General features: G+C 35.8%; 1 protein-coding gene across 5 annotated transcripts; it reads left to right on the plus strand.

Annotated features, from left to right (window-relative positions):
• Window positions 1-1,816: 1,816 nt before the first annotated feature.
• Window positions 1,817-23,959, plus strand: LOC145639475 (uncharacterized). Of its 5 annotated transcripts, none has more exons than XM_081690722.1 (51): window positions 1,817-2,180; window positions 3,052-3,349; window positions 3,460-3,688; window positions 3,773-4,121; window positions 6,234-6,347; window positions 6,444-6,572; window positions 6,653-6,844; window positions 7,295-7,489; window positions 7,903-8,040; window positions 8,165-8,287; window positions 8,395-8,645; window positions 9,598-9,701; window positions 9,788-9,882; window positions 9,995-10,210; window positions 10,960-11,151; window positions 11,229-11,307; window positions 11,428-11,495; window positions 12,158-12,303; window positions 12,409-12,517; window positions 12,607-12,753; window positions 12,918-12,965; window positions 13,045-13,173; window positions 13,284-13,493; window positions 13,598-13,711; window positions 14,031-14,116; window positions 14,206-14,311; window positions 14,404-14,499; window positions 14,647-14,799; window positions 15,333-15,515; window positions 15,675-15,913; window positions 16,839-16,971; window positions 17,068-17,187; window positions 17,607-17,651; window positions 17,755-17,832; window positions 17,935-18,051; window positions 18,220-18,346; window positions 18,440-18,540; window positions 18,625-18,771; window positions 18,857-18,937; window positions 19,982-20,128; window positions 20,213-20,320; window positions 20,397-20,444; window positions 20,557-20,703; window positions 20,852-20,913; window positions 21,373-21,526; window positions 21,619-21,810; window positions 21,882-21,986; window positions 22,068-22,202; window positions 22,818-23,045; window positions 23,489-23,590; window positions 23,680-23,959. In XM_081690722.1, exons 1-51 carry the CDS (start codon window positions 2,082-2,084, stop codon window positions 23,830-23,832), a joined length of 7,167 nt encoding a protein of 2,388 aa, XP_081546848.1. In that variant the 5' UTR covers window positions 1,817-2,081; the 3' UTR covers window positions 23,833-23,959. The 5 variants fall into 5 exon arrangements, with proteins under 5 accessions (XP_081546848.1, XP_081546852.1, XP_081546850.1 ...); XM_081690726.1 differs by having other exon boundaries at window positions 3,782-4,121; window positions 18,628-18,771; XM_081690724.1 differs by having other exon boundaries at window positions 1,818-2,180; window positions 18,625-18,765.
• The last annotated feature ends 30 nt before the right edge of the window (window positions 23,960-23,989 follow it).

Consider the following 23,989-nt stretch of genomic DNA (forward strand, 5'->3'; position numbering starts at 1 on the left):
CATTTCAAGTCAATCCACCACGTGTTAGTAATGGTACCTCTTATCATACACTGCATGATAAAAATTAAATTACCAAATACAGAGTATAACATTAAAGTGACCTTAATTATATACCAATTTTAATACCATTATCAAGTGAAAATAATAAAAATATACAGATTAACGTCTAAGCAAACAACGGGAACAACCCACTCATTTATGTTCACCTTACAAAAATTCAAAATCACACAAACTCAGTTAATGTAATTTGTTCCTCTCTCAATAGAAGGCACCCGGTTTATCTCGATGATAGACATGGGGTGTTTGTCTAGCATTAGAAATGGGTTAGTTTGATTAAAATTATATATTTTTTCTCAATATCATGTTTTATAGCAGTATTTTTCTAGTGACACTGTTAATGGACATCTTTCGCCTTCATTATTAACGTTCTCTGTTTTGTTCAAATTTAGCATTAACTTTTTTGTGCATTTGAAATTACATAACTGTTAATACTTAAAGGCATGATGAGTTGACGTTTATACCATAGATAAACAAATATATCTTATCATGAAGATAAATTTGTATTTACTCCTCTCAATATTATTACACTTCTGCTATTACTTTATTCACCTATTTATTTCACTCGTGGTCATATATATATTCAACGTTAATTTATTAGTTTTCTCATTTCAATCATGACCAAATATATATATAAGTCAATTTGGATCCATTAACACTTAGTTTTTTCAATTTCCTATTCGAGTTACACTGCAAATAAACATTATAAAGCCAAAGTTATATCACGAGATACACATACAACAAAACATAGGGCAATTCACTTGCGTGCGGCTATTAATATTTGTATTGTAAAAGTAGATATATACTCTCTTGGGTTATATATATATATATATATATATATATATATATATATATATATATATATATATATATATATATATATATATATATATATATAATGCATCACTTGAGATTTTGCACTTTTCATATGTTACCTTTGACTTATTTTTTTTTACTACTATATAATTTATAAACATGGTCGTGTAATATATTGTTGGATTTGTTACAATGCCTACTTTCATAATATACTTTTGTTATAATTTTTATTAATTATATAATTAAAGATATTAGTGGTCAAAGTTGTGATTTAGCAAGTGTGAAAACTCAGGTAATGTATTTAATAAAAATCAAAAGGAGTATTGAAATTGATGTCATGGGGCAATGCACATGTCTACAACAAAACATAGGTTAATATCTACATAGCCAAACCATTATTGTTTTGCACTCGACAATAACAAGAGATTACTTTTTTTTTCTTAGTGTGCAAGAGCCTATAAAGGGTCCTTGGTGGGATGTTCTTGAACGGAGTTGGAGTTCATTTGATCTAATCTATTATTTTGGTTAGGTTTTTTAGTATTTAAAAATGAAACTTCATACCAAGGGGTTTTTAACTCTATCCACCCCGTAAAATCCCATACCTATTTCACCCCCTTACATTCACAATTCATCTCATTAACGGGGTCTAGAAACCATTACAACAATAAACCAAATAATTTTAAACTAATTCTACACATTAAATGTTGATTTCATATATGTTAGGTTTGAGATTCCACACTTATTCATTTTGATTTAACGAACTTGAAAACTCAAATTCTCATTTCCAAATGTATAAACCGAAGTCAAATTCATCAACTTCTTACCAAAATAAAAATCGAGTTTCCAAACACAGCTTTAAAAAACCCGCGACCGCGGGGCCAGCAAGACGATAAAAAGGCAGAATGACATGACTATCGCCAAATCGCCATCCCTAAAATACTCCATTAAACCCACACTCTCGAGCCCTCTTTAAAACCACCCCACAATCCATCTCTCAAACCTTTTACACCTTCATTCATACATAAATTCATATTCTCTCTCTTCTTTAGCGTTGTTGATCCAACAAAAACTGAAGAAAACACCCCAACACTCGAAACTCGAGACTCTCCCTCACTTCTGCTCTCTTTCTCTCTCCCGCAATTCCACCCCCAATCTCTCTCCTCCCGAAACCCTAGAACTCCGCTTGATTTCTCCTTCAATCTGCTGCGATGCAGGAATTTTCGGCCACGGTTGCCAGCCATGTCCGATTCCTTCTGCAAGGCTTGAATGGATCCAACTCTGATTCCGTGCTTCAAGAGCTTTGTCAGGTCTTTTTTCACTCTTATCTTTGTAAATTCGCTGTTTTTCAATTTTGGGATTTTTTCTTTTGTGTTGATTGATACCGAGAAAACCCTAGATGGTTTAATTTGATTGACTTTGATGCTTGTCTTTGAATTTATTAACTCTTGATCATAGATTTGAGCTTGTTACTGTGGTTTCTGCATTTAGGGATTGTGTACATTTTTGGGTTTTAGTTTTTTGCGATTAATTGAGCTTCAGTGGGAGTTTGGGTTTATCTGAATTAGTGGAGTATATATGTATATTTTTATATATTTTTGCTTTATTTTTTTGTATATAGATTGAAAAATGTCAAGATGTTGTTGAAATTCTGTATTTATTATAAAGAAAAATAAGCTGGCTTACACTTCAGCTCAACTTTTATCCATTGAGGTTAGAGCTAGACATTGTAGAGTAGTTTTTGCGGTGAATTAGTATTGACTTTTGGGCATTGGTTATTAAAGTCGATTAAAGATGATTCATGGTTTTTAGGGATATTTTTTCTCTTTGAACTTTCATACTAGAATTCTACATCGAATTTCATGTTGATAGTGTTGCCGCCCTCTGTGTGAGGGTGGAGGACTGGATGGTGATGGGGACAACATTATTCAAAGATCCAATGTTACAACTATTGTGAGATTGGTTCATTAAACTAGTGAGTGATATATTGCCCTCAAAAGTATTGGGTTGTTTCTCTATATTTTTATTATTTCCCCACACATTTACCAACTTCATGGTTCATTGTAGGTTAAAAAGCTGAAGGCAAGTTTGTGTATTTGGATGTTTTTTTGCTGATATTTGTTGCTATTGTATCTTGTACTTTTTGAACTGAAATGCAATTTTTTTTTTTTTGGGGGACAGTTCACCGAACAAGGCTTAGAAGGAAGCTTATTGATTCTGCAGAGCTTGTTAGAATTTATGAATATACATGGGACAGATGCAAAGAAAGTTCATCTGCACCCAGTTATTTCCTCAGTTTTTAGATTTATTTTGGATAAACCAAATTTCAGTACTGTTCTCTGTCAGTCTCTTCGAATGTTTACAATCAGAGATGGATTCCTCGATGATTTGTCAAATGCTTTAGGTCTCTCACTTTCTGAAAAAATCGCCATTGGTCTTGCATTCTCGGAGTCCGAAAATCCTGATGCCAGATTGATTGGTATGCTGTCATTTTCTGTTGATAAATTTAGTTGTTTCAATTTTTTTTTTTTTTTTTTTGTATTTGTTATATTATTTTCAAATGTGTAAAGCAACTATTGTTGCATGCAGGGACAAATTTCTGCATGACTCAGATTGAGGGATTGTTTGCCAATCCCAGCACCATTGAATCAACTGAAAAGATTCAGAATATTTTTATGTTCCTTCATCGATGTGAGGGCCTCTCAAAGCATGTAGATACTTTTACGCAGATGTTGAGCCTAATGCAGCTGAAAGAGGGTGTACCCTTTATTTTGGCTCCCCTGGTCCCAGATGACCTGAACGATACCAAGTTCCTCAGGTCATTATCTTAAATTATTTCTGTCTTGATTTTTTCATATGTATCTATTTGGAAGGCAATTTATGAATTTCTTTATGTTGATAGTGACTGCAGGAGCATGGATTTGTTCTATGATTCTAATGTAGATGACTTTGATACCATTGTTGCTGAAATGGAGAAGGAGATTAGTATGGCAGATGTCATGAAAGAACTAGGTTATGGATGCACGATCAGTGCCTCAAAATGCAAGGAAATATTGTCTCTTTTTATGCCCCTAACTGAAGCAAGCATCGCTAGGATACTGGGCATCGTTGTCCGTTCTTATGCTGGTCTTGAGGATAACACAACTAAATTTTCATCATTCCTATCGGCAATTGGCAGTAATCCTTTGTCTGATCTCCCATATCTCAGTTCCTGGGATGTCAATATCCTTGTCGAGACAATTAAACAGCTTGTGAGTTATTCATAATGCCTTCATATCTTTTTTTGATTTGTGCATGACCTTTGATGAAATTTCATTCATATAATATTCTGTTTACTTACATTTTGTGGGTCATAGTTTATTGCTTATGTAAATTTATAGTTTGCTCAATCATAGGATCCATTTCCAGGATGCATTTTGCTTGGTTTTAAAAAGCGCGCCTCACTCCTAGTCTCTGGGAAATGGGATTTAGCTAGGTGAGGCTCAGTCACCTACGGAAGGCGCGCGCCTCGTGCGCCTCAAAGTGCCTTTGTTAAGGCACGCCTTTGCGCCTCAAGGAAAATAACTAAGATTTAAGTTATAAATTGAAGAATGATGGACATTTTTTCAAATTCAGACTACCTTAGCTCTCAATATATCGTTACTTAATTTATTATGAATCTTTTCAATTGGTATTAAGTACTATCAAAGTGAAAAATAATTTGAAATAAATATATAAATACATGCGCCTTGCATACAAAAGGCGCATGCCTTCGCCTTGCGCCTCACGCCTAGGCTGCAAGGACTATTTGCGCCTTGGTGCGCCTTGCGCTTTTTAAAACTAAGGCATTTTGTAGTCTTTGTTTTAAGACTCCCATTATCATGAAGATTGGCGTAGGTAGAATTATTTGAAAAATTTCCATTAAGGGCTTGGTTAGAAAGATTGCTTGGAAAAATGCTTTATTATAATTATAACAAAACAGAGAGTCAGAGAGCCTGCCAACAGTCGTGTGGATGCTGTATAGAATAAATTTGAATGTCATACACTCCCTTCAGATGTGGATTGAGCATACTGAAAAGGTATTTTCACTGTCCAATTTGGAGAAAGATTCTGGTCTGCTGCTTTGGCGAGTTTTTTTTTGTTCTAAGGAGTATGAGGGCACTCTAGGTCGAGTATAATGGTTCTACTGCTTATGCGGAAGTTATGTACGAATTTGGTTGTGGTACTTTACTTTGGCCTTTTACTAAATACCAAAATTAGTGCACAGACTGTGCACTGAATGAGATTCAAGCCACAATCCCCTTTTCATTACTCTAAAAGATATCTATTCTTTTTTACAGAAATAAAATACAACAATTTTTTTTGCAAACATAATGAACTATGACTAAATTATAAGTATCCCTCACTAATAAAAGACATATAAATTCATGTGGTGCTGTTGCTGGTGTGTGTATATATATATATATATAACCGAGTAATATGCATTATGATAACTAAATGTTTCATGCAGTAACACTAGCTTGCAAAAAAATTCTTTGTTGTTTGGGTTGGGGTTACTGGTTATCACATCGTTCCTTGGGTCTAAGGCTATTACTTACTTTACATCTGATTAGAAAAAATAAGTTCAGACTAGGTAAGCAATAATAATGTGAACTAAGTTTAACCTATTGAAATTATCATTGTAATACAATCAAATTGTATCGAAAATATTATTGTATTACAATCAAATTGTCTAACATATTGAAAGTATTATTGTAATACAATCAAATTGTATATTGAACTTTTACTAGAAAGGAGGGGTGGGGATTGTAAATTTCTCAATTCTAGTGAAAAGGGTTGTGTTATCACTCAAGTTATACTTTTGTGTAATGTTTGGAATTGTGATGTTGGGAATCAAGTTTTGACCGACTACATTTTGCATGGTCTTTGGGAAATTCATTCACGTTTTTAATTCCATTGGAAGGGGCAAATATGGGAATTATGATTCTTATGAAAGCATATTAATGAATAGCAAAGCTTCCATGTACAATGACAAATAGCCTCTTGAATTTAGCAAACCTGCGGTTCATTTTTATTCAGCTTCTCTTTCCAAACTACCAGATCATACTTCACTATATTGGGTTGAATTTAGCAAACCTGTGATTCATATATATGATGAGGTGCGGATAAATGGTTTGATGCTCGTATCCCAGACTCATGATGCAGGTCTGAGATCTTAACCACCTCCCCCCTACTTGAGTTCTCATCTTGTCGATTCCAACTGCATAGATCCATAAAAGGAGGGCCCGGTCTAGGAAGTCTATGTTATCATGAAATTTTTGTGGTACAAAATTGCCCATCATGTTCTAATGTGACTCTTGTATTGCATGTATGTTATTGTACAGGCACCTGAAACCAACTGGGCTGGTGTTATGGAGAATCTAGACCATGAAGGATTCTATATTCCTAATGAGAATGCCTTCACATTTTTCATGACCATTTACAAGCATGCTTGTCAGGTAAGTCATGTTATGGAGAGGAAGTTCGTGAAATTGGCTTGAGTATATAACCTTCATGGCTAGTGGTGTTATAACTCATAGATATTATTTTTTCAGGATTCTTTCCCTCTCCATGCTATTTGCGGGTCAGTTTGGAAGAATTCGGAGGGGCAACTTTCTTTTCTTAAGTATGCAGTATCTGCGCCACCTGAAGTATTTACCTTTGCACATTCTATTCGGCAACTGGTGAGATAAACTGTGCTACACTGGAAATTATTGCTTTATGCAGGTCATTCTGCAGTTTTTGACATGGTACTCTCTTGTAGGTGTATGTTGATTCAGTCCACGGTCTACAATCTCAACCTGGACAGTCCAATTATGCGTGGTTGTGTCTTGATCTTGTGGATGTATTGTGCCAATTGGCTGAGAGGGGTCATGCTGCTACAATTCAAGCAATGCTTGAATACCCTCTGAAACACTGCCCTGAAGTACTACTTCTTGGGGTAGCACAAATCCATGTAATGCCCTCTTCTTTTCTACATGTATGCTTTAACTATTAGTGCTCATCTATTTAAAGGTTTAATGATTAACTTTGCCCTAAAAGCTATATCATCAGTCGTGAGTCATGACAAGACATCTTTTGACCAAAGATACTGCCTTTGAGTGTGATAGACATTTAGTTCTAAGTTTCAGATTTCTTTTTGATAGGATCTATTGAGTTGCTGCTAAGATTGTTTGTCTCATGTTATCAGCGTGATAATATTATTTTCTTTGTGTAATATAATCAATTCGTGCTCCTGATTTTGTGAGTCTGATAGCCTCTATGCTATTGTGATGCTGAAATTTGGCTTGTTTCCAACTATTTCCTTGTGTTATTGGCGGCAGATTTAGATGTCTGAACTCTGAAGCCTCCTACGGATACCTTTGCATGTCCTTATCTTAGTTTTTTTTATTCTCTTATTTTGCAGACAACTTATAACCTTCTTCAGCATGAAGTTGCTTCTACTGTTTTACCGATGATAATTGCTAATGCTGGCAGAAAAGGAGTTATCCTTCACCTCTGGCACATCAACCATTATTTGGTTTTGCGTGGATTTGTTCATGTTCTAGCTAGTGAATCAGACGGCATTCACAGGATTTTAGATGTTTGCCAGGAAACCAAGGTATACTCGTGAAAAGATTTTATCTAGCATTTCATAACTTTTAAAGGTGCTTGAGAATTCTGAACATTTGATTATTGTTTTTATTTTTTTATTATTGTTTTTCTATATCCTTGTGTTCTCTTTGTATAGTGTGTTATTCAGGATGCTGATTTTATGTTGCAGAAAGAAGTCTGCTAGTATGTTAAAATTTAATAAACTTTACTTTCTACTTCAACATGGTACTGGATAATCATGTCAGTGAATTGAGAAGGATGAAAGCTGAGCAATATTGTATTTTCTTTGGAGAAATAATATAGCAAAGTGATATTTCCACCAATTCCTTTAATGGATTTCAGTGTATGGTTGTTATCGAGAGGCCTGTACGGAAATTTTTAGGTTGTCTATTGCTCATTTATCTTTTTGTTGTTTTATAGATTCTCAGCCAAGTCTTGGAGCGGATTCCGTTTTCTTTTGCTATCAAACTTGCGGTAGTTGCTTCTCAAAAAGAGCTTTTGGATCTTGAGAAATGGTTGAATGATAACTTAATGACTAGTAAAGACACTTTTTTTAAGGTACTTCATGCTTAATTCTTGTTATTTAATGATTCTAATGTGAGATTAGCCTTATGTTACTGTTCTCGAATTTGTTCAAGATGTTCTAATACTATTGAGTTATATTTACAATGGTGCCTTGCAGGAGTGCTTCAAGTATATTAAAGAGGTTCAGAGCCAAACAATATCTGAAGAGAATGCTGACAAGCTGCATGAAACTGTTTTGTCTGCTAACCCTGGGTCCCGTAGTGCTCTGGTTATCCTGAAGGTTATGCTTGGTTAATTTTTTTAATTAGTCTTTTGTTATATGGACTTTGCTTGTGTTTGTGTGTGTGTGTCATTAGTAGTGAAAGACTAAAAGCGGTCATTTTGCAGGTCCTTCAAGCCAATGCCCACATAGTGACCTCCAAAAGTCTGTGTGATGAAATTGAAAAAATGCATGCATCTCTGATGAATGGCAGTTTGGCTCCACAGAATGAAGGAGTTGCTGATTCACCCTCCTCAAATACGCCTTCTGACATTGACGCAGAGGCAAATTCCTATTTCCAGCACATGTTTTCTGAAAAGATATCTGTTGCTGATATGGTCATAATGCTTACACGTTTCAAAGAATCCTCTGACAAAAGGTACTACCTAGATGTATCTTAATATGCCTCTTTTTCTTTATTTGATTAGTGCATTCTTTATGTGAAATTGATAAGGGATTTTATTTGCTTGTATTTCGTCATCTGTTCTTTGTTGTTGTCCTTTGTTTTTTCATGAGGGTTTGTTTTTCTTGGTGTTACCTGTGAGCATATTCCTTGTTTACAATTGCTTCCTGGTTTTCCTTGATCGTACAATGCTTGAATGCTTGATGTCTGGAGTTACTTTTGTTTGGGTCTAGAACTCTAGATACATTTACCTTCTCTCATCGATTGGTAATTTTATGTAGTTAATGATGTGGAGAAATATTGGTTACACAATTGTGAGAGTTATCCTTCGAGGCAACTTGCTGGTTTTTAGGAATCTTTAATAGCATTCGCAGGCTAGTTATTTTTCTGATTTTTTAACTTGCTTCTTTTGCAAATTTTGTAATTGGAAATTGGCATTTATTTATTTATTTATTTTTTATAGATTTTTTAGAAAAGACATGGTTTTTGTAGATTAGAATCTTTCTAATTTGTTTCCCTTTTCTACTTTATTTTGTTACTCTGATAATCTCTTAATGTAAATTGGAGTATATGCTAAGAAGGAAAACACTTCTATTGGGTATTTTGGAGTTTGCACTTTATTGGAGTTGAAGTCTGCTTTTGTCTTTGCAACTATTTTATCCCTTATCTGTCCAGAGGAGGTGATACTTCTGAGGATAACACTAGCATCTTGTATTCCCCCCCCCCCTTTCTTGCATACAGCTCGCGTGTTGGATCTAACTTTTCTTGTTTCTTTGCTTATGAAGCTATTTTTGGTTTTTGAAAGATGTTTATATACTCTAGAGTGTAAGGTTCTTATAAGTGTAATGATGATGTGGTTAGTCTTGCTACCTACCGATTATAGATGCTCGACCATAATCTTTAACAAACATCATGTATGGAGTTGCAGGGAACTATCTATTTTCGAATGCATGATTGCCAATCTGTTTGAAGAGTATAGATTTTTCCCAAAATACCCCGAGAGACAGCTTGGAATTGCTGCTGAATTATTTGGTAAGACTTTATCAATGGTATGGGCTTCTAATTTTTAATTTTTACTCAATTGGTTTGAAGATACTGATGCAGTGCCTTTGTTGTAGGCTCTATCATCAAGCATCAGCTAGTAACACATCTGACACTTGGTATTGCACTCCGTTGTGTTTTGGATGCTTTACGAAAACCCGCAGATTCAAAGGTTTTTTTTTTTTTTTTTTTTTTTTTTTAATTTTTAATTTTCTTTTAGGTCAGTCTTTCATATGCTTCCCTGTGCTGGTGTTGGAAATTTTAAGTCTGATTTTGTGCAACAGATGTTTACGTTTGGTACAAAAGCATTGGATCAGTTTCTCAATCGTTTGGATGAGTGGCCCCAATATTGCAATCATATCTTGCAGATATCCCATCTTCGTGGTACTAATCAAGACCTAGTTGTATTTATTGAAGCAATTCTTTCCCGGCAATCTCATGGTGGAAATGGTCCTGTTGACCAACTTAATATTACTTCTCTGGGAACGACAGGCAACGAGGTAATAGTGAATCGAGTCATGTTGTTGCGGTTTTTGTCATCCTGTGTTGGCTTTTTCATTTTGTATGAGAATTTACTTCAAATTCAATGGTGGTAGCTGATTAGGAGTTGACTGCACTTGATTTATATGGTGGGCTATTTAAAACGTTGAATATCATAGTTAATAAGTCATTATGCATTGACACTAACCCTAACTATTTGGCTCTACAGTGAGTGCATCTAAGGTTTAGTGTTATGAAGCTGATTTAAAAAGTGCATTGTAATTTTAATGACTATATTTAGTTACCGATGTAAGTTAATATTGCCTTTTGAGTGTGTGTGCTTTATTTTTTTTCCCTCCGGCTTTCTTCCAATGAAGATATTAAAAATTTAAATGCTATTATAGTCTTCCTCGACAGAGAGGAATCTCTTAGTTCCATTTTTACACCTTCCAAGTAGTATTGCTATGGTTGATTTAGCTGGATTTAAGCATCTCAATTCTTAAATTGTTTTTGGTCAGCAACTGCACCCATTGTTATTCTTGTTGTGAGGCAGGGTCTGGGGCTGGCCCCACTGCAGCTGCTCTACCCATACCGGTCCAAAACTGTTAGATAGGATATTTTCAACACACTTATGTGACCTTTTTTTGGGTACTAAAGAAAGTCATATTCTGTAAAATAGTCAAACTTGTGTTTCTTATTAAGGGATGAATCTCGATTAGATATTCCTTTTTCCTTGTAAAGCACAGTAATAATCATGGTCAATTTGCAGATTACTGGATTGACTACTACACAGCTGGGGCAGCCACTTTCCTCTCCTCCACCCATCCAACCTAGGCCCCCAGTGCAGTTAGATGATGGAAATAAAGCTTCCTTAAGTATGAATAGCTTCACAAAGCCATTAGTAGCTGCTTCAGCTCAATCTACTGCAACGACTTTAGCGGATGCAGTAAGCATTCCAAAGGTACATATGTATCAGATAATAGTAGTGAATATGTTATCAAGATAAGATATAGTTTAATTTTTTTCTTACTTTTACAGATTCCGAGTCCACTGACTACACCTGGAATGCTGTCATCCTCTCAAGGCTATGCTCGTACCCGAGGAGTTACTAATGCCAGTAATGTCATTTTGTCAAATATATATTTTATAGTGATGAGTGTAGATATCTTGCATATGTTGTTTTATTCGTGGAAAAAATTGCTATATCTGTTTATTTTGCTAATTTTCTTATATTCAGGGTTTGGTTCGGCATTAAATATAGAGACCCTCCTTGCTGCTTCAGAACGAAGAGAAACACCAATAGAGGTACTGAAATTATATCTATGCTCTTCAGGAGTTGTGGCTGGCCTGGTTGGTTGGTTTAGGACTTTGTATATCTGACCCTGCAGACGGTTGTTGAAAAAAAAGAATGTTTCTTAGAAAAGAGCTGCTTTCTTCGTGTCTTTGTTCTGGTCTTTATAAGTAGCTGAACACGCTTATGCTCTTTCCTCAAGTTTTCTTTCTAATCTAGGTTGCACCTTCATTGCTGCATAGTTTTCTCTGTTGTGCTGCATTATTGTGGGATACATTTCTCAAAAGGAAAACCTCCACCCCCCACCACCCATCTTTTGGGTGTTTGAGTTATTCACTGTATCTGCTAATCAATTAGATGTTTACTGGATTTTCTTGGTGGTGCTATTTATATGGGGAGGCTATCTCTGACCGTCCTTGGTAAAATTCCTTTAGTTGAGCTTATTTTCTTGCCTTTGTTTTCATCAGGAACACTTTGTCCAACTATCTCTGTGATTTCCAATTAATCTTAAGAATTCAGCTGGTGATGGAAAGGGAAAATGTGCTTAATTAGTTCATTTTCATGCTATTTCTTTTTGCACCACCTGCACACCTCGTTACATGCTTTTTATTATTTAATTGTAATTATTATTATATTAGAAAGTATTGTTTCATCTGATTATTGTATATTCAATCAGGCTCCATCATCTGAGGCTCAGGACAAAATTTCATTCATTTTCAACAATATCTCTGCTTCTACTATGGATGCGAAGGCCAAAGAATTTTCAGAAATTCTGAAGGAGGAATGCTATCCCTGGTTTGCACAATATATGGTTATGAAAAGGTTGCAAATCTTCTTCCTTGTACGTCTGGGTGCTTATTCATTTTAATTTTTTATAATGCAGATCCACTAGAATTATATTTTTATTTTTGTGTTATGATTTTGCAGAGCTAGCATTGAACCGAACTTTCATGAAATGTATCTGAAGTTTCTGGACAAGATTAATTCAAAAGCTCTGTATAAGGAAATTGTTCAGGAAACATATGAGAATTGCAAGGTTAACAGCTGGAGTTAATGTTTGATTGGTATTATTTGAGTGCATCTTATTATGAAAATAAAATTGAAGTTTCCTGTTTGTTCTTTCAGGTTCTTTTAGGCTCTGAGCTTATAAAATCAAGTTCTGAAGAGCGCTCTTTGCTAAAAAATTTGGGAAGCTGGCTTGGGAAACTTACAATTGGTCGAAATCAAGTTCTTAGGGCTCGTGATATTGATCCTAAATCTTTGATTATAGAGGTAAATTGGCTTTATAAGAATTATAATTTACATATACTGTCTTTCTTAGGATGGGTATCGGTAGATCTTGTTGGCTTTCAATCTTCCATGGTTTCTCTCTTTTTAAACTTCCGTTTTGTATTTGGCTTTTGATATTTGTTGGGATGTGATTTTTTTTATTCCAGGCGTATGAGAAAGGATTGATGATTGCTGTGATTCCTTTTACGTCTAAGGTATATTATCTCCCTAGTTCTGTTTGATTATTTTTGTCTGTAAATTTACTGAATGATTGAATCCAATCAATTGTATTAGATTTTGGAACCATGTCAAAGCAGTCTGGCTTATCAACCTCCAAATCCTTGGACAATGGGTATTCTTGCCTTGCTTTCTGAGATCTATGCGATGCCAAACCTAAAGATGAATCTTAAATTTGACATTGAGGTTCATGCCTGCTCTCTGCTCTCATTTGTTATTATAAAGCTATTGCTATTCTAATGCAATTATGCAGTTACTGATGTGTTTATCTTGTTGGCTGCTGCTGTCATTTTTAGGTGCTGTTTAAAAATCTTGGTGTTCAGATTAAAGAAGTGACCCCTACTTCTCTTTTAAGAGATCGTGTGCGAGTAGTTGAAGGAAATCCTGATTTTTCAAACAAAGAGTTTGTAGCACCACAACAACCAATATCTTCTGAAGATCAAGTGGCAATACCAGAGCCCATGGAACCGCCTCCTAAACCTCAGCTTCCCGTTCCAATTTCTCCGGTCTGTGCATGAATACTTTTAACTTCTTTTTTTCCCTCTGTCTCACAATTTGTTCATGCTGATAGTCTGTTTGTCAGTCTAATATATTGTGTACCACGACTCAGTATGTTCCTGCTGAGGATGATAAGGGTGGTAGTATGGGATTTTCTGACCAGCTTCCTTCAGCTCAAGGATTGCTCCAATCTACTGGCTCTCAATCTCAATATAGCATGACTCAGGTTTGGAGACACTTTATTGCTTTCAACATTACTAATGATATTTGGACTCACTGATGTCATGGCTTATGCAATCTATGTAATTCAATAAGAATTGCGTCTAACAGAAATGAACCTCAAAGTCGGTCTGGCTGTCTGGCTTGAGTTCCAATCTCTTTAAATGATAAATAGGTTATTCAGGCTGGGATGGGCTGGAAATATCTAAATTTTTGGAGAAAAATTTACAACCTAACTACAATTTGTTAGCTACTGAAATGTGCAACATCTTACCCTTTTTTCACATAGCTGCTAGCTATTAACCGTGTCTTGTTTGATGTTACAGTTACCCCCTTCAATTCCTAGCCTTGGAGCACATGTCGTCGTGAATTCAAAGCTGAATAATATGGGCTTACATGTGCACTTTCAGAGGTCTGGTTTCCCTTCTCTCAGGCTTTTGTCATTTCTGGAACTACCTTGTTTTGTTTGATACTTACTGAGGTGATTTGACTTCACTGCAGAGTTCTTCCACTTGCTATGGATAGAGCTATCAAAGAAATTGTGCCTGGTATAGTGCAGCGTAGTGTTTCCATCGCTACTCAAACTACTAAGGAGCTTGTTATTAAGGTTCTGTATAGTACCTAGTTGATATTTGTCACTAAGGTCTATTTGGTAAACTGTTCTTTACTAATTAGATTAGACAAATGTTATTTTTTCAGGATTATGCTTTGGAGTCAGATGAGAGTCGCATATATAATGCTGCGCATCTGATGGTTGCTAGTCTTTCTGGAAGTCTAGCTCATGTGACTTGCAAGGTGAGATGTCCTGTTATGCTCTTTGTAATATGTGTGAATATGGTGTCAACAAGCATATTAATGTAGCTTGTTTGAGAGATCTTCATCAGTAGCTATATATATATGCTGTGAAGAACCTGATGTCCAAGAGTTTGGTCACTGCTGCAGGAACCTCTGCGTGGCTCAATAACTAGTCAGCTGCGTAATATGCTTCAAGGAGTAAATGTTGGAAGTGAAGTTTTAGAACAGTATGTGCAGCTCGTGACCAATGACAACCTCGATTTGGGTTGTGCAATGATTGAACAAGCAGCACAGGAGAAGGTTAAGATTTTAGCTTCTTGAATGTGATTTCTATCCTTCATTGGATAATAATGTTGAATGGTGAAGAACTTGTTGATTAACATTAACCTATTTGTTTTAGTGTTTCCTGTAATATTTTCTTTGATTACTTTGTTCGTTGCTATCTAGTGTGACAACTTGTTGTGAGATGGAGTATCCAGCAGTAGTGAAGTTCAGGATTTTTTTTTATTAATTCTGCTGAAAAGAGCCCCCCAATAGTCTTTTGTTATCAGTGATGCTTTAATTTATATCCTGCCACATATTTTTTTTATTCCCCTTGACTGGGGATGATTACATCTGACAAAGGCAAGTTTGGATTTTTTTGTTTTTGTTTTTTTTTTTTTTTTTTTTTTTGGGGGGGGAGGGGGTGGGGGGCTGTCTTGGGGGATGATTTGGTGATCGGATCTGGACTTTGAGCTTTCCTTATATTCATGGGAATTTTATTTGCTTTATATGGATTTGGTCATTAGAACATTGTGCTCATCTTACCAAGGTGTCTGCATTTGTTGCTATAGGCTGTACAAACAATTGATGCAGAAATCTCACAACAACTTTCCTTGAGAAGGAAGCACAGAGAAAGTCTTGGCTCCTCAATATATGATGCTAATATATACGCACAAGGTGCAATGGGTATCTTGCCAGAAACTCTTCGTCCTACCCCTGGGCGCTTGTCTGTTTCCCAGCAACGTGTTTATGAGGTAAGGCACTGAGTTTGATCACCCTTCACATTCTACTGTGATAGGTTTGTATCAGCTGCTGCTTGTATTTGCATATGTATGTACTTTATGTTTATAAACTTTATATGACATTTAAGTGTATTGTGGATTGGTTTTTAATTGGCTCTCTATTTTTGGCAGGATTTTGTGCGGCTTCCCTGGCAGAACCAACAGTCGAGTCAAAGCGCTAATGCTACGCTTGCTGCTCATCCCCCTTCTCCTTCCCCTGCTGGCGGAAGCTTCCCGCGCACATTCAGTGCATCTTCAGGACAGCTTAGTTCAAATATCTATTCTGGACTCGGGAATACTAGTTTTGGTGTGGGTGCTCAGCCTATTGATCTTGTTTCTGATGAGATGGAACCATCTTCGCAGATACTTAGGTATTTATCTATATTCTTGTTGAAATGCAAGACATGAGCATGCTTAAGATCATTGCAAGTTATACTGCTTGTATCGGTACTTGTTTAAAGCTTTTCAAAATGTGAAAATGTATATGTGCGTTGCAATTTAGAGTCCAGGAGGTAGTGGGATGTTTAAATTGTGTGTGTGTGTGTGTGTGTGTGTTTGGGTCATGCTTCATATTGTGATGAATCTCTGTTTGGATATTAGTTTTTCAAAATGCAAACAAATCTTGATCTCTGTTAAAATGAAGGGAATTGTTGTGGACAATAATATGAAGCTACCTTTGCTTCCTTTAATGAGAAAATATGCATGGGTTGGGAAAGATGGGAAGTCGGGAGCCATATGAGCTAGAAATGGATTTCTGAATCATACGTTAGGCTGTTGAGTATGGTGGAACTTTAGGAAATTAATTTAAATAGGTGCTGGAATTAAGGAGTAGGCAGTTGGTGGTTACAATAATTAGTCTGTCAGGAAGAGTTTGTGAGCTGGGTAGTGGGTGTGCTAATTCCGTCATTGCCTTTCCTAGTCATTCCTCCTTAATTTGCGTGCAGAATTCAAGTGTCATCTAATTTGGAACGGAGGAAGTACATACTATTGCTTGCTAGGGGAATATTTGTTTAATTTCTTTGGGTTCTAATTTCTGAAGGTGCTGATTAGTACTTCTATGTCATCTATGATTGTGTATAAAATAACATTTTGAGCCCTAAGTTGTAGTCCATGATTTTATTTACTAAATATATAAGATAAGCTCTTGACAAGGCCAAATTGATGATGGCTAATAGACCAGCTGTTAATTTCGTAGCATCTTCTATCGTTGACCTGCAATTTTTTACATTGTTTCTGCCTCTAGTAGCTATGCTTGATAAGTTGATATTCATTTATGCTTCTTTCCTTGTATGGCAGTACTGCTGCTCCTAGCCAGATAAGAACTGAAAGTGTTGGCTCTCAGCGCCCTGAGAATGATTCAACCCCAGTGTCTTCTTCTGGTGTGTCAGCCGTTGAACCACTACCAATTGAATCAGCTGCAAGTATGAAGGTTGGTGATGCTAATTTTTTTTAATTTTTTGTAAAATTTTCTTGGTTTCTGTGTTGTGAGAACAATATTCTTGACTGACCATTTCTGTGCTATCAGGAGCCTGGAGTATCCTCTCAATCACAACCACAAGGATCTGTGCCTATAGGAACTGGTCTCTTAGAACCTTCATTGACTATTGGAGATGTGCTGGACAAATACCAGTTAGTTGCATTGAAGGTCATATTTATTATCCATGCAGTAGTCAATCTTATCTAATTCCTGTTATGTCTATTTTTATGTAGCTCATGAAAAGATGATGTTGGTGTGATCTTTATGTGCGTATGTGCATTCATTACTTAAGGCATAGCTTACATGGCTCTAGTTTGTAAAGTCTAAAGACCGAGTGTTACATACATCTGATTATAAATCGTGTTTACTGTTTTTTTGTTGGTCTTGATGTGCAATTGGGCAGAAGTAAAGGCATGGTTTGTCGGACTTTGCTTTCAATGCTTATCTATTGGTCTTGGTCTTTGTCTTGTTTTTATTATTGTGCCTTCACTAGTATTCTGTTTGATGCTTTTTAATTTTTATAATAACTTTGCCGCATTGAACTTGCATCTGAGGCACTCTTTTCAATTTCTCATTTTTGAATACAGTTGGAAACTGCCCTTGCTAGTGATGGTAGAGAAGCAGAAATTCAGGTATTTATGCCATGTGTACATTTCTGTATCGAACTTTAAGTCATGCTTTTTTACTTGCATGACACTCATCTTTGATTTTCTTTTTCCCATCAATTTCTTCCAGCCTATTGTTTCAGAGATTCCACAGATCATAATAAGATGTGGCAACCGAGATGAAGCTGCTTTAGCTGTTGCACAAAAGGTGGTCTATGATGGCATATCTATCTTCCTTCCTTTGTTGTTTATGGTTGTATTGCACATTGATTTTTTTTTTTTTTTCTTATATATATATGTTCTGGTGCAGGTTTTCAAATCTTTGTATGAGAATTCAGGCAATGGTTTGCACATTGCTGCTCATCTTGCAATTTTAGCTGCAATTCGTGATGTGTGCAAACTTGTGGTGAAGGAGCTTACTAGCTGGGTATGTTTATATAATATGATTATGATTTTTCATGCAAATTATCAAAAACTCTTATTGTGATTCTTTTTCATAGGTCCAGCAGTTTAATTGCTCTCTTATTTTAGTTTTCTTTGAATTGGAGGGTGCTTTTAATTTAATTTGATTTTGGATTTGCTATCTTCTTTGCAGTTGATATATTCAGACGAGGAAAGGAAGTTCAATAAGGATATTACCGTTGGCCTGATAAGAAGGGAGTTGTTGAACTTGGCCGAATATAATATTCATATGGCAAAGCTTCTTGATGCAGGAAGAAACAGTAATTATTTGATATACTCCTATTTTTCGTGGATGAAGATCTATATCTCATAATGTTTTTATTTATTAATTTATTTTATTTTTTATTATACAGAAATTGCAACTGAGTTTGCTGTTTCTCTTCTCCAAACATTGGTGAAAGAAGAACCTAAGGTCATTTCAGAGCTTCAGAATTTAGTTGAAAACCTGGCAAAGGTTAGTTTGTAGTCCTTTATCATAAGTAAGGTTACTTGACTTAGATGGTCAGATGTGCATTTAATTATGTTTTCATTGTAATAGCAGCTTGCTGCGAGGCCGGGGTCGCCTGAGTTGTTGCAGCAGTTAGTTGAAACGGTGAAAAATCCAGCAGCTACTGTTGGTGGCCTGACCAGTCCTAGTACAGGGAAGGATGATAAGAACAGACAAACTAGAGACCAAAAGGTTTGGGTGAACCTATGACCTTCATTTTATGTGGCTTGTGATTTTTTTCCCCCTTTTTATGTCGGATAAAGCTAACTTATATTTTGCACAGGTTTCTCAATCTGTGGCAAGTAAGGGTGAGTACAACAGTGTAGAAGTAATGGAGCCAGATGCCTCTAGTTTCCAGAAGCAGGTGCTTGAATTTCCGTATTCTCGGCTAATGAGTGTTACAATAATTAATTTAATTTTAGTCACTGTCCTAGCTTGTTGTAGATTTCTTGTCGCCTATCGGCCACGGTACAATGGTCGCCAGCTTGTGCAAAAAAAGTGGTTACTGATAGCAGAGAGTTAGTTTAAAACCACTCATAATAAGGTTTTTTTTTTTTTTTTTTTTTTTTTTTTTTTTTTTTTTTGAGAAAGGGGGGGGGGGTTACTGGAAGAAGTGGGTGAGTGGGTAACACTAATGAAAGAGATAATTTATTGGCTGGCCAATAGCCAAGTCAAATGATTGAATTTATCCTGAGTGGCACTTGTATACGAGGCTAAGCATCATATACTTTGCTTCAAAGCAGGTTGTTTTTTAGCTGACCATTAATCGTCATTAAAAACACTTTAGGAGGAAGATATGTTATGTGGATAGCTGAGGAAGCTTGCATAAATGATTGCTGAATCTAAGTGCATTTTTTATCAATAGTTTACTGTATTTATTCATTCTGAGCCAGATGAATGGAGATGCTTGTTTAGTTGTTCAGTGCCACTGAGTCTTTAGTTTTCTTTGTTATTTGTGTGTACTGTATGGCATTCTGTGAGGTTGTGCTGAGTAGACCAGGTTATTGGGCGGGTTGGGTCTGATCCATGCGGGTCTGTAGCAGGTTAGGTCATATGTGGCTTGCCATGTAATGGCTCAAAATAGGTTAGGCTGAAGCGGGTCACAATCAGTTGTGGGTTGATGTTGGGCAAGCCAATAAGCAAGCAAAGAAAAGGCAAAAGAAGTCTAGAAGAGAGAAAAATAAGCACATGTGAATATTAAAATATACGTATAATCTTTTTTATTGCAATTGTTTTCTTTTACAAAATTGTGGGGCAATAAAGAAGCCACAGTCGACCCTGACCACGAGGCCCAATCCAATAAAAGCCCTATTAACTTGAACCTAAACATATACCCATTTGTTTACCCTGTCGAATGACCTGGTCTAGTGCTGAGATGTTTCATAATCAGTAATTTTCTGTTGTGCAGGTTTCTCTATTATTTGCAGAATGGTACCGGTTATCTGAACTTCCTTCTGGAACTGATACTCCATGCATAAGATTTGTTATACAGCTACATCAAAATGGTTTACTTAGAGGAGATGACATAACAGAGCGCTTCTTCCGGGTTCTTTTGGTGATTGTTTTCCCAATCTTGATTGTATTTTTTTATATTTTAGTGAGATTCAATCCCATATCTATAATTGATCTTTTGTTCCAGGAAATATCTGTGTCACATTTTGGTGAGGTGATGCAGTCATCTCAACAAGTGCAGTCTTCTTTTCTGGCAATTGATATATATGCTAAATTAGTATATTCAATCTTAAAGGTAATTTGATTTTAATCTCCATTCTTTTCTTATTGTATAGCATTGATTCTAACTTAAGATTTTTCTACATTTGTAGCATTGCCCGGTGGATCAGGGATCAAGCAAACTCTTTCTCTTACCAAAGGTTGGATTCTAACTTTTAAGTTTTAGGTTTGCTGTTATCTTGTATTTCTTCACCCTAATTTTTGATTGTTATCTTGTTATGAATTGTTATATTGCATCATTTTTCTCTGTAGATTTTAGCTGTAACTGTAAGATCAATTCAAAAAGATGCTGATGAAAAGAAAGAAGACTTTAATCCAAGGCCATATTATAGGCTCTTTATTAATTGGCTGTTAGACTTTGGCTCGTTAGACCCTGTGCACGATGGTATTAATTTCCAGGTATAACGTGGTTACCATTGCATTCTTCCCCCTCCCCCCCCCCCCCCCCCTCCTCCTAAACTAGATGTAATTGGATGGATTTTGTAATAATAATATTATTATTATTTATTTATCTTTTGTAGTTACTAATAGTGGTTACTTTACCCAGGTTTTGTCAGCTTTTGCGAATGCATTCCATGCTTTGCAGCCCCTTAAAGTACCTGCTTTCAGGTTAGAAAAAGCTTAACTTTTGGTTATTAGGAAACCTTGTTTGTCTTTTTTCCCTTTTTTTTATTACTATAGTATTTGATCGTTTGAGAATTAGATATATAAGATTACTTAAATGCGAAATCTTTTCATTCTTGCTGCCTTTATGGTAATCTATGACATCATTGTGTTCATTTTATTTCAATTTATTTCAGTACTAAGCTATGCTAAGTCTTTCCTTGCACATGATGATTGGATAATGATTGTGATGAAGATTTAGCATAGCTTAGTACTGAATGTGGTTGGGTGTTGACTCCCATGAAAATTTGGACCTTTTTTTTTGTAATATTTTCTTTACCCTTTGGACCAATACATATTTCTATATGCAAGTCATCTAGGATTTTTTTTTTGTGGTTGACTATTGTAGTTCTGACTACTTATACATCATATTTTGCTGTCTCACACTTTCATAAATTTCTTCAGCTTTGCTTGGCTAGAACTAGTTAGTCACAGAACTTTCATGCCTAAGTTGCTTGCCGGCAACTCTCAGAAGGGGTGGCCCTTTCTTCATCGCTTGTTGGTTGACTTATTTCAGTTCATGGAGCCTTTCTTGAGGAATGCAGAAATGGGAGAATTGGTTTGCTTCTTTTAGATCCCTTAATAGTTCTTTTTTATTTTTTCTCATCAGCATCAATTAAATTAAATTAAAATTCTGTGTTTTGTTTGAAGATACGCTTTCTGTACCAAGGAACTCTGAGAGTGCTGTTGGTGCTGCTGCATGATTTTCCAGAATTCTTGTGCGACTTTCATTTTAGTTTTTGTGATGTCATACCTCCCAGCTGCATACAGATGCGAAATATAATCCTCAGTGCTTTTCCTCGCAACATGAGACTTCCGGATCCTTCAACTCCAAATTTGAAGGTTTGTCTTCCACCACTTCTATTTTTTCTTGAACAATAATGTGTTACAACTTCTAAAAATCTTTTTTTTAGATTGATTTGCTAGATGAGATGAGCCTAGCACCTCGTATATTGTCCGAAGTTGATGCAGCTTTGAAGGCAAAGCAGATGAAAGCTGACGTTGATGAGTTTCTCAGGGTAATTTTTTTTTTCTTTCATTAAATTTTTTTTCTGATGTGTAGTAGTCTAATTTTTGTTCTATTTCTTTTTTCATTGCAGACAAGGCAACAATCATCCCCATTTCTGAGTGATCTGAAGCAGAGATTACTACTTCCACCTAGTGAGGCTTCCCATGCTGGGACCTGTTACAATGTACCTCTGATCAATTCACTTGTGTTGTATGTTGGAATGCAGGTAAATATTGTATGCTATATTTATATTATAGTTATGGTATAAATGATAGGTAATGCCGGGACCTGTTGCAACTTACCTTTAAAATTTTGCGATATTTTTGTAGTTAATCTCACATTCTGGCAAGTATGCAAATTCTTTTTTGTTCCTAGTTCTGTGTGCTTTTCATTTGATAAATTAGGAGTTTTTTTGACACATTATTAAATGTTAAAGAGATGCTATTACTTTGGATATAGAGGGGCCTGTTTGATCCAGCTAAGTTGTTTTTAAAAAATCTTCAATGTTACAAGTCGCAAGTTTCTAATTTTATGACTGAAAGACTCCAGAGTCTATTTAACTGAAACCAACAAATTGGTAGTTTTCTTTTGGTGTGAGACCTCAACAATTTGGAAGTTGATGTCCTGGGAATTATTCTAGATATGCATCATTAGAAGACTATTTTAAAACAGTGTAATGTGTACTGTCAAGAATCTCTTTCAAGTCTTTGAATGTAGTTTGCATGCTACTTGTCATTGTAGAATTCTGTTTATGGTAGGATCAATGTCCTCTGTGACGTAATTATTGTTATATGTAGTGGTGTTGTGGTGTTACTTAAGGTTACCTCTGATTTTGCTACAGGCAATTCAGCTGCTTCAGGCTCGGAACCGGTCACAACCTCAGTCAGTCAGCAGTGATCCATTGGCAGCTAAAGCAGCATTGGATATATTCCAAACTTTAATAAGGGATTTGGATACTGAAGGCCGCTATCTATTTCTAAATGCAATTGCTAATCAGTTGCGTTATCCAAATACTCACACACATTATTTCTCCGTCATCCTTCTCTACTTATTTTCTGATGCGCACCAGGTATTATTTTTACCCACCTTTAAAGTGCTGCTCTGTAATTGATCTAATTTGTATTTGTTTGGTACCCCATATTATTTATTAAAGAGTACCGAGAAGAATTGAGTTGTTTTTTGCCAGTAAATTTGAAAAGTCCTAAGCCTAAGTTGGACCCATATCCAATGTACTTTTGGATGTCAAAACAATATGTTCTGTCATAAATACCACATTCATGTCTTATTTGTTCTCTAAACTCATCTTTGCTGATGTGTAACTGGTTGAATGATATGTATTTTTGTTGGTCTGTGAATTCTAATTCAAATTATGGGTTCTTTGTTTTCTTATCCTCCCCCTTCCTCTGGACAATGTTATGCTATTTGAATTGTCCTACACTTATTTGCAAAATAGCTGATAAAATTAGCTCCCTGTTTGTTTCCTGATGATGGCACATGTACCACTTTCTGCAGGAGATCATTCAGGAACAAATTACCAGAGTACTGTTAGAAAGGCTAATTGTTAACAGGCCACATCCGTGGGGACTATTGATTACATTTATTGAACTAATCAAGGTGAATACGGAGTTTTACTTTTTAGTATGAATATGCCATGAATGTGATATTTACTTGGCTAATTAATATGTGTTTTGCTTCTTATGCAGAATCCTGATTACAATTTCTGGAACCGTACCTTCACTCGGTGTGCACCTGAAATTGAAAAATTGTTCGAGTCTGTTTCGACCTCATGTGGGGGGCCAAAGCCTGGTAGTGAAAGCATGGTTGGCTCAGGAGGATTATCAGATAGCGCTCATTGAAGTAATCTTTCTTTGTAAATGTGTAGAAGTAGATTAGTCTTCTAACATTGCTAGAAGACTGTAAATGTACCAATACTGTGAATATGCATATTCTAAATACATTCAAATACCATTGTTATTAATAACATTTTTCTTATGCTAGTTTAGGCAGGCTTAA

The sequence above is a fragment of the Chenopodium album genome, chromosome 7 (assembly GCF_948465745.1).
Source record: "Chenopodium album chromosome 7, dcCheAlbu1.1, whole genome shotgun sequence".
In the NCBI taxonomy this organism is placed as follows: Eukaryota; Viridiplantae; Streptophyta; class Magnoliopsida; order Caryophyllales; family Amaranthaceae; genus Chenopodium; species Chenopodium album.